The sequence below is a fragment of the Tamandua tetradactyla genome, chromosome 3 (assembly GCF_023851605.1).
Source record: "Tamandua tetradactyla isolate mTamTet1 chromosome 3, mTamTet1.pri, whole genome shotgun sequence".
NCBI classification, from domain to species: domain Eukaryota; kingdom Metazoa; phylum Chordata; class Mammalia; order Pilosa; family Myrmecophagidae; genus Tamandua; species Tamandua tetradactyla.
Window position 1 is genome coordinate 76,485,679 of NC_135329.1, and position 16,674 is coordinate 76,502,352.

At 41.7% G+C, this 16,674-nt stretch overlaps 1 protein-coding gene across 1 annotated transcript; it reads left to right on the plus strand.

Annotated features, from left to right (window-relative positions):
- Positions 1-10,041: 10,041 nt before the first annotated feature.
- Positions 10,042-12,509, plus strand: LOC143675654 (endogenous retrovirus group K member 7 Pro protein-like). The gene is made up of 2 exons (XM_077151739.1): positions 10,042-10,195; positions 12,070-12,509. The coding sequence occupies exons 1-2, from the start codon at positions 10,042-10,044 to the stop codon at positions 12,507-12,509; spliced, it is 594 nt and encodes a 197-aa protein (XP_077007854.1).
- Positions 12,510-16,674: the final 4,165 nt, after the last annotated feature.

Sequence of the window (16,674 nt, forward strand, 5' to 3'; positions counted from 1 at the left end):
CACAGCTAATATCATCCTCTATGGGGAAAAATTGAAAACTTTCCCCCTAAGATCAGGAACAAGACAAGGATGTTCACTATCACCACTATTATTCAACATTGTGTTGGAGGTTCTAGCCAGAGCAATTAGACAAGAAAAAGAAATACAAGGCATCAAAATTGGAAAGGAAGAAGTAAAACTATCACTGTTTGCAGACGATATGATACTATACGTCGAAAACCCGGAAAAATCCACAACAAAACTACTAGAGCTAATAAATGAGTACAGCAAAGTAGCAGGTTACAAGATCAATATTCAAAAATCTGTAGCATTTCTATACACTAGTAATGAACAAGCTGAGGGGGAAATCAAGAAACGAATCCCATTTACAATTGCAACTAAAAGAATAAAATACCTAGGAATAAATTTAACTAAAGAGACAAAAAACCTATATAAAGAAAACTACAAAAAACAGCTAAAAGAAATCACAGAAGACCTAAATAGATGGAAGGGCATACCGTGTTCATGGATTGGAAGACTAAATATAGTTAAGATGTCAATCCTACCTAAATTGATTTACAGATTCAATGCAATACCAATCAAAATCCCAACAACTTATTTTTCAGAAATAGAAAAACCAATAAGCAAATTTATCTGGAAGGGCAGGGTGCCCCGAATTGCTAAAAACATCTTGAGGAAAAAAAACGAAGCTGGAGGTCTCGCGCTGCCTGACTTTAAGGCATATTATGAAGCCACAGTGGTCAAAACAGCATGGTATTGGCATAAAGATAGAGATATCGACCAATGGAATCGAATAGAGTGCTCAGATATAGACCCTCTCATCTATGGACATTTGATCTTTGATAAGGCAGTCAAGCCAACTCACCTGGGACAGAGCAGTCTCTTCAATAAATGGTGCCTAGAGAACTGGATATCCATATGCAAAAGAATGAAAGAAGACCCATCTCTCACACCCTATACAAAAGTTAACTCAAAATGGATCAAAGATCTAAACATTAGGTCTAAGACCATAAAACAGTTAGAGGAAAATGTTGGGAGATATCTTATGGATCTTACAATTGGAGGCGGTTTTATGGACCTTAAACCTAAAGCAAGAGCACTGAAGAAGGAAATAAATAAATGGGAACTCCTCAAAATTAAACACTTTTGTGCATCAAAGAACTTCATCAAGAAAGTAGAAAGACAGCCTTCACAATGGGAGACAATATTTGGAAATGATATATCAGATAAAGGTCTAGTATCCAGAATTTATAAAGAGATTGTTCATCTCAACAACAAAAAGACAGCCAACCCAATTACAAAATGGGAAAAAGACTTGAACAGACACCTCTCAGAAGAGGAAATACGGATGGCCAAGAGGCACATGAAGAGATGCTCAATGTCCCTGGCCATTAGAGAAATGCAAATCAAAACCACAATGAGATATCATCTCACACCCACCAGAATGGCCATTATCAACAAAACAGAAAATGACAAATGCTGGAGAGGATGCGGAGAAAGAGGCACACTTATCCACTGTTGGTGGGAATGTCAAAGGGTGCAACCACTGTGGAAGGCAGTTTGGCGGTTCCTCAAAAAGCTGAATATAGAACTGCCATACGACCCAGCAATACCATTGCTAGGTATCTACTCAAAGGACTTAAGGGCAAAGACACAAACGGACATTTGCACACCAATGTTTATAGCAGCATTATTTACAATTGCAAAGAGATGGAAACAGCCAAAATCTCCATCAACAGAAGAGTGGCTAAACAAACTGTGGTATATACATACGATGGAATATTATGCAGCTTTAAGACAAGATAAACTTATGAACCATGTAATAACATGGATGGACCTAGAGAATATTATGCTGAGTGAATCCAGCCAAAAACTAAAGGACAAATACTGTATGGTCCCACTGATGTGAACGGACATTCGAGAATAAACTTGAAATATGTCATTGGTAACAGAGTTCAGCAGGAGTTAGAAACAGGGTAAGACAATGGGTAATTGAAACTGAAGGGATACAGACTGTGCAACAGGACTAGATACAAAAACTCAAAAATGGACAGCACAATAATACCTAATTGTAAAGTAATCATGTTAAAACACTGAATGAAGCTGCATCTGAGCTATAGGTTTTTGTTTTGTTTTGTGTTGTTTTGTTTTGATTTTATTATTATTACTTTTATTTTTTTCTCTATATTAACATTCTATATCTTTTTCGGTTATGTTGCTAGTTCTTCTAAACCAATGCAAATGTACTAAGAAATGATGATCATGCAGCTATGTGATGATGTTAAGAATTAATGATTGCATGTGTAGAATGGTATGATCTCTAAATGTTGGGTTAATTTCTTTTTTTCCGTTAATTAAAAAAAAAAAAAAGAGAAGGGATAATTGGAGATGAAGGGATACAGACTGTACAACGGGACTGGATATAAAAACTCAGAAATGGACAGCACAATACTACCCAATTGTAATGCAATTATGTTAAAACACTGAATGAAGCTGCATGTGAGGTATAGGTTTTTTGTTTTTGTTTTTTTTGTTTTTTTTTCTTTCTATTATTGTTTTAATTCTTATTCTGTTGTCTTTTTATTTCTTTTTCTAAATCGATGCAAATGTACTAAGAAATGATGAATATGCAACTATGTGATCTTATTAAGAATTACTGATTGTACATGTAGATTGGAATGATTTCTAATTGTTTTGTTAATTCTTTTTTTAATTAATAAAAAAAAAGAATTAATGATTGCATGTGTAGAATGGTATGATCTCTAAATGTTGGGTTAATTTCTTTTTTTCCGTTAGTTAAAAAAAAAAAAAAAGAGAAGGGATAATTGGAGATGAAGGGATACAGACTGTACAACGGGACTGGATATAAAAACTCAGAAATGGACAGCACAATACTACCCAATTGTAATGCAATTATGTTAAAACACTGAATGAAACTGCATGTGAGGTATAGGTTTTTTGTTTTTGTTTTTTTTGTTTTTTTTCTTTCTATTATTGTTTTAATTCTTATTCTGTTGTCTTTTTATTTCTTTTTCTATATCGATGCAAATGTACTAAGAAATGATGAATATGCAACTATGTGATGTTATTAAGAATTACTGATTGTACATGTAGATTGGAATGATTTCTAATTGTTTTGTTAATTCTTTTTTTAATTAATAAAAAAAAACACTGAATGAAGCTGCATCTGAGCTATAGGTTTTTGTTTTGTTTTGTTTTGTTTTGTTTTGATTTTACTATTATTACTTTTATTTTTTCTCTATATTAACATTCTATATCTTTTTCGGTTATGTTGCTAGTTCTTCTAAACCAATGCAAATGTACTAAGAAATGATGATCATGCATCTATGTGATGATGTTAAGAATTAATGATCGCATATGTAGAATGGTATGATCTCTAAATGTTGGGTTAATTTCTTTTTTTCCGTTAATTAAAAAAAAAAAAGAGAAGGGATAATTGGAGCTGAAGGGATACAGACTGTACAACGGGACTGGATATAAAAACTCAGAAATGGACAGCACAATACTACCCAATTGTAATGCAATTATGTTAAAACACTGAATGAAGCTTCATGTGAGGTATAGGTTTTTTGTTTTTGTTTTTTTTGTTTTTTTTTCTTTCTATTATTGTTTTAATTCTTATTCTGTTGTCTTTTTATTTCTTTTTCTAAATCGATGCAAATGTACTAAGAAATGATGAATATGCAACTATGTGATGTTATTAAGAATTACTGATTGTACATGTAGATTGGAATGATTTCTAATTGTTTTGTTAATTCTTTTTTTAATTAATAAAAAAAAAGAAGGATAAGGAACAAGAGAATAAAAAAATAAAAAAGAGAATCAACAATAGATTTTAAATCAGAAATAAGCTGCATTTATTTCTGACTATAACTGTTTAAGATCAGTGCAAACTGTTTCCCAATACTTTTTTTTAATCTCATGTTAGTCTCCTTATAGAACTTAATAGTAAATATACTTTGTAAAATTATATACACTGAAACAATTTACCAAAGTATGAGATAATCACAGCATTGCTATGGATTTTAAATTTTGAAGTTTGACAAAACACAAATTCTTCCTTCTATATATAGATCAAATTTCATCCATCCTCTGAGAAGGCTCAGGTGGTTAACAAAGCATATTCTATCCAGTATGCCTAGGAATGTCCTAATTCTGAACAAACAATAATTTCAACACCCTACTTATACTCACATTTTGTGGGAAGAAGTTTAATTGAAATAGATATGGGGATTATATAAAGATATGTGAAAGCCTTCCTCAGACAAATCTCAGATGGTTATAGTGTTAATTAGGATCATATGTGATAAATGATTGCAGCAGGAACCATGTGACCATCATTATGGCTTCCCTGACATTCTTGTGTCCTGGATTTCCAGTATCTCAGCCAGTTGCTCTACTCTCAATCCTGCCAGGACCCTTACTCAATGTAACATCTGAGTGCTTCTTTCACTTGCTAAACCAAAAATTACCATTGGCAAATAAAATCCTTTAGTTTCAAATAAGAGTAGGAAGTAAAAATACCTCCTTATTTCCATCCTGAGTGCTACCATTTTCCATATATTTATCCATTATATCATAGGAAAAAGTCCTTATTTTTCAAATGTTAAAATAGAGCTCCAGTAGCAGTTTAATATGCAACCACCATCCAAGCTTTTCTTTCTCTCCTCCCTGTTAGACACATTTACCAATGTCACCTTTTTATTCTTTCTACATATATCAAGGGTAATCTAAAGATCAAATTCCATTATGATGAAAACCCTTACTTAAAAAGATAGCCATTTGCTTGAAACATTGATAAATGGTCATTTCCCTTACAAACAAAGAATGCACATCATTCTTCATGTTCATTGCCTTGGGATGTTTTCTTTTACAGTCTTGTTAAAAATAGACCAAAGGAGACAAAACTAAATCTCACTAATTGAAATGGATGGCCCTAGAGCAATTATCCATAGCCTCTGAAGGGCAAGATTTATTAAGGTCTCACTGTAGCCACATTTACCAGGCTGCAGCATATGTGGACCAACTTTCTATCCTTTCAGAAGTCTGAGCAATGTTGTGCCTAGTGGGGAAGAATAGCAATAGCTCCAAGAAGTGACATACCAGAGAGTGTGTGCATTTGAGATTTCAATTAAAAGCCTCTGCCCACAGGTGGATCTCTTCCAAGCACTGCCCGTTGTGTCCTTTCTCCTTCATGAGCCAGCGAAATGAGGAGCCATCTATAGGGCTTTGTTTTCTGGGTGTTTTGTGAGACAATGGAATAAAGTTCAGCTAGTGCCAAAGCTCTGTCACACATGCCAAAACCTGTCATCTGGGAGCCTGGTGTTTTTATTCAGAGCAGCTCTGTAAGTTGGGAAAGACATTCTGGTTTGAAGATCCATTAACTTCTGTTAAGGGTCATATTTTAGTATGAACATCTTTAAGGGGATAAATAAGTATTGAATACTGTTGAGCCCAAGTCCAGATTGTTCAGAAAAAGAATTGCACTAAATAATCTTCAAGTTCTTACAGACTCATGTACTTCAAAGCTCACATTTTGAGAAGTGTTGGCATTTATCTTGATAATGTATTTAGAATTTTTTTAATGCTGTGCTTTGTGCTGTGAAATATTTGGACAGTATATTTTAATAATGTCTTTCACTTAGTAGGTGCCCTGATCTTTATGTGAATGAACTGTGCCACATTCACTCATTCAACAAATATATATTAAGTACCTACTATATGATGATCACATTATTAGGTACTCCATATTGGGCAGTGAACAGAATTCCTGTTATACTATGGCACATAATTCAGAGATGTTGTCTTTCCACTTGTTATAGGCTATGGATAGATGAAAAATAAGAACTGGAACTCACAAATATCATGTAAGCCCTTCAATTCTTTGGACCCAAGTGACCATTCCAGCTTTTCTTCTACTGTTCTAGTCAAACTGGACCTCCTGTTATGTGAAATGTAAATTTCTCATCTGTATTAGTTTGTTAAGCTGTCAGAATGCAATATATGAGCAATAGTATGACTCTTATAAATGAAATTTAATAAGTTACAAATATATAGTTCTAAGTCTGAGGAAATGTCCAAATTAAGGCACCAACAAGAGGTTACCTTCACTCAAGAAAGGCTGATGCTCTCCAGAACACCTCTGTCGGCTGGAAAGGCATGGGGCTGACTTCTGCAGGTCCCTTGCTCTCAGACTCCATTGTTTCAGTCTCTATTCTGGTAGGAGTTCCTCACTTTCTTCTCTAGGGCTGGCTTTAATCTCTTGGCTTCCCTTGGCTCTCTCTAGGTTCTGGCTTGCTTCTCATGGAAAGGCACATGGCAATGTCTGCTGGACACTTTGAAATGTTTCACCTTTTAAAGGACTCCAGTAAACTAATCAAGATCCATCTTGAATGGGTGGAATCATATCTTCATATAACCAAAAGGCCACACCCATAATTGGGTATGTCACATCTTCATGGAGATAATCTGATCAGAAGGTCACACCCACAACTGGGAGGGCCACATCTCCATGGAGATAATCTAATTAAAAGTTTTAACCCTACAGTACTGAATCAGGTTAAAAGAAAGGGCTGCCCTTACAAGATAATTATTAAATAATACATGGCTTTTCTGGGTTACACAATAGTTTCAAACAGGCACACCATCTTTTTGCTGTTAAATTTTTGTATACACTCTTCCTTACTTCTAGAATATTGTTATCCCCATATTAAACTTTCAAAATCTGCTCATCTTTTGAGCTGGTTTGAATCTGTTATGTACCCCAGAAAAGATTATGTTCTGTCAATCCATTCTTGTGGGTGTGGACCTATTGTGGGTGGGACATTTTGGTTATGCTATTTCAGTTGAGATGTGACTCAGCCTATTCAAGGTGAGTCTTAATCCTTCACTGGAGTCCTTTGTGAAGAGGATAAAAAAAATAGTAAGTGCCCAGAGAGTTTAGAGAGAAAATGCCCTGGGAGAAGCAGGAATGGCCCAGAGGCGCTGAGAGAGTTGTTTTGAAACCAGACCCAGAAAAGGACCAGCAGACATCACCATGTGCCTTCCAATGTGACAGAGGAACCCCAGGTGCCATCACCCTTTCCTCAGAGAAAGAATCCTCTTGTTGGTACCTTAATTTGGACATTTTCATAGATTAAGAAATGTAAAGTTGTAACCTAATAAATCTCCATTGGAAAAGCCAATTTTTCAATGCCCCATTTCTGGTATGCTGCATTCTAGCTGCTTTAGCAAACAGAAACATCTTTTAGCATCCTATTCAAAACTCCCTCGTCTGTTCCAACAGTTCCTGGTTCCTGAGGCTAAGTCATTTTCTTATTCCTCTGAGGTCTTATAGTACCTCATTTTAAACATAATTCAGGTAACTTTTAATTATTTATCTTTGGCCCTTAACCATTCTGCTCCTTCTACCCACCCAACCATGTTCCAAACCCACATATACATGATCCTTGAGATTCAATCAAAGTTGTCCTATTCTTTTGATGTATGTATCATAATACACATTAACCTAGATCCTAGACTATCTAATTATTATACAAAATTTTAATTAAATTAACATTGTGTAGCATAGTTTGAGCAATATTTGGGGCCATCTTTGATCTCTTCTTTTTCATTTTCAGTCAGGATCAGTCAAGATCACAGAACCCACAAAAGATGAGTCAATAGTGGGTGTTGGAAGAGATGAAAGGTCTTCAGGGGATAGTGATGCAATCAAGAAAATAGGAAAATCAAGAATCCCAAGGGAGGATGTAGAGTTAACAGAACCTGAGAGCAAGTGCGTTTTCGTGGGAACCAGAATCTTGACAGAGACTGTCCAACAGCAGCTAGGATGACAGAAACAGCATCTGTCTGGTGGGAGTTGGAAATATGGAGAGGATCAGTCAGTGCTGGAGATACTTCTTAAAGTAGAAAGGAGAGAGAAAAAAATAGGTTGATTTCTTCTTTTGTCCCACCTTTCAATCTCCTACCAATGCATCCCATTGGTAAAAAGAAGGCAGAAGCCAATTGGCAAGGAAGCCTGAGAAATATATTTGGCAGGGATCAGTTGCCTGCAATATGAAGCTAAGCAAGTAAAAGGTAGAGAATGGCTCTGGGAACACACAGGCAAATAATCTGTATAACGTGTTTAATAAAATATTTACTGCATGTGCTATCTTTGCCTAATAGCTAATTGTTTATAATAAATATATTGTCTTCAATTAAAAGTCCAATTCAATTATAAGACCCTTGAACATGGGCCACTTTTGAACTATTTGAGAGGCAGATTAGTCCTAACAGAATTGTACAATAAAGTGTCTGTTATTTTCCCTATTCTTCCATTTTCTTTTTCAAGGTTTTCTACAATGTGTTCTGTTCTCTCCTCTAGGTGTCCTCTTGGACTTCTTCCTGTGGCAGCACATCCACATCTGTCTTACTTGGGCAGATCTCAGAATTTCCTTTCTCATTTCCTAACCAAACTCAGTCTGAGGGCACTTGATACTCTAACTTGTAGAAAAAATAAAAATAGCTGAGTTTGGTGGCCAGCCTCCTAGATGGCTTCCAGTGATTCTCACTTCCTTGTATTCACACTCTCATAAAATAATGTACTTCGAACTGGCCTCAAAATGGAAGTTATGGTGAGTTACTTCCAGAAGTAGGTCATATATGGTAATACAGTTTCACCACAGTCTCTTGTATTGCTTGCTCTGGGATGTACCAGTTTTATGGTCCATATGGGGAGGGGCAGAGGCCCATGACTTGTTAACCATATAAATGAACCACCATGGTAGTGAATTCTCTAGACCCATTCAAGCCTTCAGATGACTGCAGCTCCCACCGAAATCTGATTGTAATCACAAGATATCATAAGTGAGAGGTACCTGGCTGAGACCTTCCCTAATTTCTGTTCCTTAGAATTCATGAGCATAATAAAGTTTTGTGGTGATTTATCATACAGTATTGGATAGCTAGTGATTTGGTAACTATTTTCATGCTAGTTCCTTAAAGGAGAGTTTGTAAAGTTGATAATAATACTGATATCCTCATTAAGTTTATATTAAATTCAAAGAAACTGATGTTAAGAGTTTAAACAATTTGCCCAAGTTTCCTAGCTGGTTAGTGTGGAGAGCCGCCTCCCGGGTCGGGCCTAGTGGACACGCCGCAGCCTGCTCTAGAGTTCCCCCCGCCCATCGAGTGAGCCAAGATGGCGCCCGCATCCTGTTTCCACGTGTGACGCACACGCCCACCAACCCTATCTTCCAATCACCTCTGTATACGTGGCACTAACCTATTGGGTTTGGGCACAGTATATAAGAGGTTACCCGGACAGGGTGGGTGGAGACGACCCACAGGGAGCCGTACCTGACGGCCGCATAGAGGTTGTTCCCCCGCGGGGTATCTTGTCCCGCGTGGAACCTGTAACAGAGAATGCAAGCTTAACTCCAGTAAAGGTCTGTGCTCACAACCGTTGCGTGCCTCGAACCCGTGTTTGTCACTTAAGTTGGTTTGCCTGCGTCCGTCTCTTTCTCCCCTCCTGTTCCCTTCGCCGGCCGGGGATCAGAAGCCGAACAAGACGGCTGCGGACAAGTGGTGGCCCGTACGGGGAAGGGGAACCTCCTCTCTCGACACCTCTTCTGCAAGGAGAGCCGTACTGTCTCTTCTTGAACTGAGAAGGACGTGCATCCTGAGCTCGCAGCGGACTTCCCGCGCCTGATCACCGCGAGAAGGTGAGTACTTCTTATTACGTGAGAGTTAAGGGCTGTGGGCGTTCAGGTAGCCCCAGTGAATTGGGAGAGCTCCCCGATTGATTAAAGTACAGTGCCGACTGCAAGCATGGGGCAGTCAGGAAGTTCACCTTTGTTAGCTCCCTTAAAGACCCTTTTGAAGCAGTGGGGTATCTCGGTTAAGGAGAGTTCCCTCCTGCGGTTCCTTGACGATATTGCTGCTTTTGCCCCTTGGTTCGCCCATTCCGGTAGCCTCAGTTTGCCTTCTTGGATAAGACTTGGTAACAACATAGATCGGGCGCGCCGGACGGGCCTATGCATGGACCCGATCCTAGTCCCTATCTGGGAGACCGTCCGTGCTTGTCTTGAGGCAGAAACTGCTACGGGCCTTAGTCCGTTCCCTGCCCTGCTAGAGGCACGGCACGCGCTTCAGGAAATTCGGTCGGCTTCGTCTGCAGACGGCTCCTGTAAGAGTGAGCCGCCACCTCGCAAGCCGCCAGAGTCAAGCACTAGTTCAGACACCTCTGACTCAGAGTCAGATGGTGATGAGACCGAGGGTGCAGACGCGCCTCCGCTGATCGATTGGGGGAGGCCCCCTGTCTCACCCACGCAGCCTTCCGCCCCGCCAGCGCCTGCTGCAGGGGCGCGGCGGCTTCCGGTGAATGGTTTTGGTGATCTCGCCAAAAACCCTCACCATGGGCTCCCTCTGGTGGCCGAATTAGGTAATTACAGTGGCCCTCCTTTGCGAGACCCGGAACCCCCTACAGGCTGGTCTAGGGAGGGGCAGTTACAGCTGTGCCCCCCGCCTGCGTACGCAGGCCCTCAGGGTCTCACGTCATCAAACAATAGAGGGAGGCATTTCTGGAATTGGATTCCTTTTTCAACTTTTAGACCTTTTGGTATGCTGGGTGGTTACAAGCCACTTGGGCCGGAACCAGTCTCAGAGATGTACCCGGTTATTGTCAATCCCCAAGGTAACAATCAGTATGAACCATATGATTACAAAATTTTAAAGGAGTTGAGGCAGGCCGTCCATCAGTATGGCCCCAATGCTCCTTTTACCCTGAATATGGTTGAAAATCTTTCCGCCCTAAATCATACACCTGCAGATATATATCAGTTAGCCCGTGCTTGTCTGCCCCCGGGCCAATTCATAGATTGGAAAGCATGGTTTGAGGAGTTAGCCGAGGAACAAGCTGCGAGAAACGCAGTGGGGAGACATGGCGGATGGAATGCAGATATGCTATTAGGGAAAGGTGCCCATGCCCAAAATCAAACAGGGTTCCCTCAAGAAGTCTATGCCCAGATTTTCCGCTGTTTCGTAGGGGCCTGGAAAAAACTGGCAGGCGAGGGAGAGGCTCAAGCTTCACTCAGTAGCATACACCAGGGCCCCACTGAACCATTCGTGGATTTTGTAGCCAGAATGCAAACTGCGGCTGAGAGAATTTTCTCAGATCCAGGAGTGGCAGAGACCGTAGTTAAACAAATGATATTTGAGCAGTGCAACAAGGAATGTAAAGTCATCCTAGTACAAAACAGGGGAAAAAGCCTGACGGATTGGGTTCGGCTCTGTAGAGATGCTGGTAGCCCGTTAACCAATGCAGGTCTAGCTGCCATGCTAGCCAGCTCCTTACAAGTAGCTACAAAGAAACCCAAAGACTTAGGAACAAGACCAAAGGGATGCTATCATTGTGGCCAGTCGGGACACATTAAAAGAAACTGTCCCAATAAAGGCCAACCGCCTGCTACCCAACAATTTGATAGACCATATGCGGCAACCAGGCTATGTGGCCGTTGCCACAAGGGACCCCATCGCGCAGAAGACTGTAGGTCAGCCTTCAATGCGCAGGGTGTGCGCCTTTCTGGCCGTCCTGAACAGGTTCCAAAAAACGGGCAGAGGGGGTCCGCCCTCTCGACGGACCCCCTTGCTTGCCACGCGACGATGCAACACCCGTCCAAATCCGTGCGTCCCCTGGCTCAGCAGGATTGGACCTCTGTGCCACCTCCAGGCTTGTACTGACCCCCTCCATGGGAGTCCAATTGGTGGGGACCTCCTTTAAAGGGCCCTTACCAACAGGTACTGTGGGGCTCCTATTAGGGAGAGCATCCACAGCCTTGAAAGGATTAACAGTTATACCAGGCATTGTAGATTCAGATTTTACAGGCTATGCCCAGGTTATGGTACAATCTCAGCAAGGCACTCTAGTCATTGCAAAGGGTGATAAGCTGGCACAGCTCCTGCTCTTGCCCAGCTTACATGCATTCTTTCCGAGTAGAACCAGACAGAGAGGAACTAAGGGGTTTGGATCTACTGGAGAGGTTTTTGAGGGCCTCCATATGTCCCTAGAGTCTCGACCCATGCTGACTATTAAAGTACAAGGCAGATCCTTCTTAGGCCTACTAGATACCGGGGCCGATCGGTCGATCATAAGACAACAGGAATGGCCCTCCGCCTGGCCGACGTGCAAGGCGGAGGACCCCATCAGAGGAATAGGCCAGATCTCAGCACCCATGCTCAGCGCAACTGCCCTTCATTGGGCCGATGAAGAAGGACATCAAGGTAGCTTTCAGCCTTATGTATTAGCCCTGCCCGTGTCCTTATGGGGAAGAGACATCCTAACCCAAATGGACATTACCTTGACCAGTGGCTGCTCTTCAACTTCTAAGCGCCTGTTGAAAGGAATGGGGTATATCCCTGGCAAAGGCTTAGGAGCCTCATTGCAGGGGCGCACAGTGCCTATTCAGGCTGCCTCCAATTATGATAAACAAGGCCTGGGTTTTTCCTAGGGGCCACTGAGGGGAGATTCCCACCCACACCTATAAGACTAAGGTGGAAAGAGCAGTCCCTTCAGTTGGGGTTAACCCTAAAGGTCTCATCCCGGGAGACATTTGGCAAATGGATGTCACCCATCACTCAGAGTATGGTAAAGTTAAATACCTGCATGTGTCAGTGGATACTTGTTCTCAAGTTTTATTTGCCTCTGCCGAATCAGGAGAAAGAGTCCACCAAGTAATTGCACACTGCCTTGCCGCTTGGGCAGCTTGGGGTAAGCCGAAAATATTAAAAACAGACAACGGACCCGCTTACACCAGCAAAGCCTTCCAAAGATTTTGTGAAAATATGGAAGTGCAATTAAAACATGGTATCCCCTACAACCCTCAAGGGCAAGGAATCATTGAAAGAGCACACAGGTCTCTTAAAGACTTGCTCAAAAAACAGAAAGGGGGAATAGGCCACGGCTTGTCCCCGAAGGCTCAACTGTCTGTAGCCTTATTTACATATAATTTTTTAAATGAAAATTCACTAGGAATGACACCTGCTCTTCAGCACACTACTCCGAGTCCTCCACATAGAGGTCTAGTTCGTTGGAAGGATGTCCTGTCGGGGCAATGGAAAGGCCCTGACCCGGTGCTCAGCTGGGCCAGAGGCTCTGTTTGTGTTTTTCCCCAGGAACCAGGACGTCAACCTGTGTGGGTTCTGGAAAGACTGGTGAGAACCGTGACGTCGCCCGAGGACGCCAAGGAACTGTTGCCCAGAAAATTGATAAGCCTCCAACCAGAGCCACCAGATCCGGTCTCCAACTCTACTGATGATGGCGACGACCGAAAAGATGACAACAACAGTGCAAGTGACCCTCCGACCGAGTAGAAGAGAAACTAGCTTTAACCCCACTTTTCCCACTACGAGCTACTGTGGGACCAAGTCACCTCATGGTTCTCTTGGCCCAGGTTGACCACTTGGATTCTTTTAGCAGTGGGACTCTTAGTAACTCTGCTCATTGTTAAATGTTTGTTAGAACGCTTGTTCCAGACGCAGCAACAGCTACGCGTCACCACTATGTTGGCTATGTCACTCGCCCCTGGTGCTCCTGACAACGACCGTCCCGCTACCCAGTCCTTCCCCTCACCGGATGGCCCATCCCGGCCACTCAGGGCGGGGCGCTCGAAAACAGGATCTGCTGCAAAGCCCATGGCTGTGTCCCGGGTGTAAAAGGCGGCACCAGAAGTCATAATTTTTGTCTAAAGGATGATCTCTACGGCGGAGTCACGGTCCTGGCCAGACTAGACTCCAGCCATTGCACAGAGACACCTAGCGACACTCTCGATTCTGGTTGCCGCTCTCCTGCCCCCCTACATAACCCAGTTGCGAGGCGAAGCACTGCAGGGAGAGTCACGTTGTTTCCAGTTCACGGGCTCTCCGGTCTCTATATGAGGAGGCATTCTGGTTGGTGCCTAGCAAGCCTAGTCCAGACTCCCCAAAGCACCAAAACATGTAGTGGGCCGCTCAGGCCCACGGGAGCTCACTCATCAATGGAGACACTGGGTCAAAATAAAAAAGGGGGAGATGTGGAGAGCCGCCTCCCGGGTCGGGCCTAGTGGACACGCCGCAGCCTGCTCTAGAGTTCCCCCCGCCCATCGAGTGAGCCAAGATGGCGCCCGCATCCTGTTTCCACGTATGACGCACGCGCCCACCAACCCTATCTTCCAATCACCTCTGTATACGTGGCACTAACCTATTGGGTTTGGGCACAGTATATAAGAGGTTACCCGGACAGGGTGGGTGGAGACGACCCACAGGGAGCCGTACCTGACGGCCGCATAGAGGTTGTTCCCCCGCGGGGTATCTTGTCCCGCGTGGAACCTGTAACAGAGAATGCAAGCTTAACTCCAGTAAAGGTCTGTGCTCACAACCGTTGCGTGCCTCGAACCCGTGTTTGTCACTTAAGTTGGTTTGCCTGCGTCCGTCTCTTTCTCCCCTCCTGTTCCCTTCGCCGGCCGGGGATCAGAAGCCGAACGAGACGGCTGCGGACAGGTTAGCAACAGATCTTAGACTCATACTTATGTGTTCCAACCTGAACCTTTCCTCAGTATGTTGTTGCAGCACAGAAAGGCAAAGGTAGAGATTTGGGGTCATGGCTCTCTGTTAATCCTCAAACTTAAAATGTATGCAGCTGGCTGATCCACCTTTGCAAGGAAAGGTTGAAATGTGACAACACAAACCTTCTGATGTGAAGCTGACCTGTGTTGGATAGCTAGGCAGGAGTGAGCTCCAGCTGTTACTAACAGAATATTATGCTATATACAACTGTTCTTATTCATTCCTTGGTCTACTAATACTTTCTAGACCCCAAAATATAGGCATCTTGAAAGTATAAAAGTTGCAGTTTTTGAATTCCAAAGCTTTGGTCAAGATTATAGACACACATGCTTGGAAGTCCAGACTGTGGGTAACAATGTGTTTCTCATTTGTATTTCACTAAAGACATCTAATATCTAGAACAGTCCCACAGACTCCAAAACACTAAGTCTGTTTGATAATAAAGACATTCTTCTTCTCTGACAGGCTCAAATGAATGTGCGCATCAGATTTTTGTTGGTTATTCATTCATTTCATAAAAATGAAAAGTTGCCATTGCTGAAATATATTTATCTTCATTTCCTCTATTGCTTCCCAACATTCAATAATGACTGTCCTGATTTATTCTACATTAGGCACTTCAGTCAAAAAGTGGATCTCCCCCTAGGTTGTGAAGTCCAGTGTGAATGATACACTTGTACTCCACTGTCTTATCTCCCAGCGTCCTGAACACTTAGAGGAAATCAGATTCAAATCAACATCAAGGATCACATCAGAGGGGAAAAAGACATGAAATCATAGATTTAAAGGATTTTTTAAAGATCAATTCTCAGCCAACCCCTTCACTGAGGAATTCAGTCTCCTTTCTTTGTCTAAAACAGTGATTAACCACCTTGCCTGCAAATTAGAAACATCTTATGAACCTTGTAAGCCTTAACAAATGCCCTGCACACCACCTCAGAGCACTTAAATTAATTCAGAATTTCTGGGATGGTGCTCATGCCTCAATACTTTTAAACAGTTCTCTAGATAATTCCTTTCCACAGGAAGGTTAGAGACACTCATTCTAAAGTATGCCTTTGTGGTGATTGAAGAGGACACAGCCATCTCATCTTCCCCTACCTGTTTTATTCTACCAGTTTACTCTCTGCATCATGCTCTGCCTCTAGCTGCAAGATGTATCATAGCTGCAGATGACCAGCTCAACCTCCTAGGTTACCTTCATTGTAGGGCCAGCACCAGGCAACATGCCAGAGCTTTATGCTTTCTACTTTGTGCTGGCAAAGCTTGATCATCTATTTCAGGACCTTGTGCATGTTTTACCAGCTCTGTCTCTCCTTTTGAGGCCATAGTTACTGAGAGAGCAGAGCATATCTTATTTAACAGGCTGAGGACAATGACAGTAACAACCCTAGACTTTTATTTTTAGAAGTAAATTTTAGAAGTAATTGTGTTTAATGGGCCAATGTTTTAATAATCATTAGAAAGGAAGTTCATTGTTGCTTTTAAGTGGCTCCCATGTGTACTCTCTTACCCCATTGTACTTACTTAATCCTGCCAGATACTTCTTTGTCCATATAGATCACTTTCTTAAGACACTTTATGAGAATAAATCTTCCTCTCCTGTGGAGTAGGCTTTGAGGTGGTTTTCCTAATCATTGCATATGTCATAATCCCCTTTGACTTTAAGCTCTGAAAATAGTGATCTGGTTTTTATAACTCTCTGTATTCAAGTGACAATCTGCCCATAATGGATGTTTAACAGGTGCATAAAATAAATGCATGCAAATATTCTATGCTTAATTTCCTGTGGTAGATGGGCAGTTTTTCTCTAGGTTGGAAAAATGAAAAGTCTGGTTATAGAATGGCAAGACTATGCAACAGATTCTGTGCTGCACTGTGTCATTTTCCAGAATTTAGGAGTAATGAATGATATAAATATCATATTCAAATTATATAAGCTTCAGCTTCTGAGTAAACCAAAAGCTTAAAAATGACAAAAACTTAAATGTAGCTGCCTTGGGAATGCTATATTTCAATAGTGAGCAGGGAAGTATTTAATCTCCACTTATATGCCAGATTCCTTGGGCTAAT

Coding starts and splice junctions, on each gene's coding strand:
- LOC143675654 (XM_077151739.1), top strand. CDS start 10,042: ATGGACCCGATCCTAGTCCCTATCTGGGAGACCGTCCGTGCTTGTCTT. Junction 10,196..12,069: donor TGCAGACGGCTCCTGTAAGA/GTGAGCCGCCAC, acceptor ATATGTCCCTAG/AGTCTCGACCCATGCTGACT.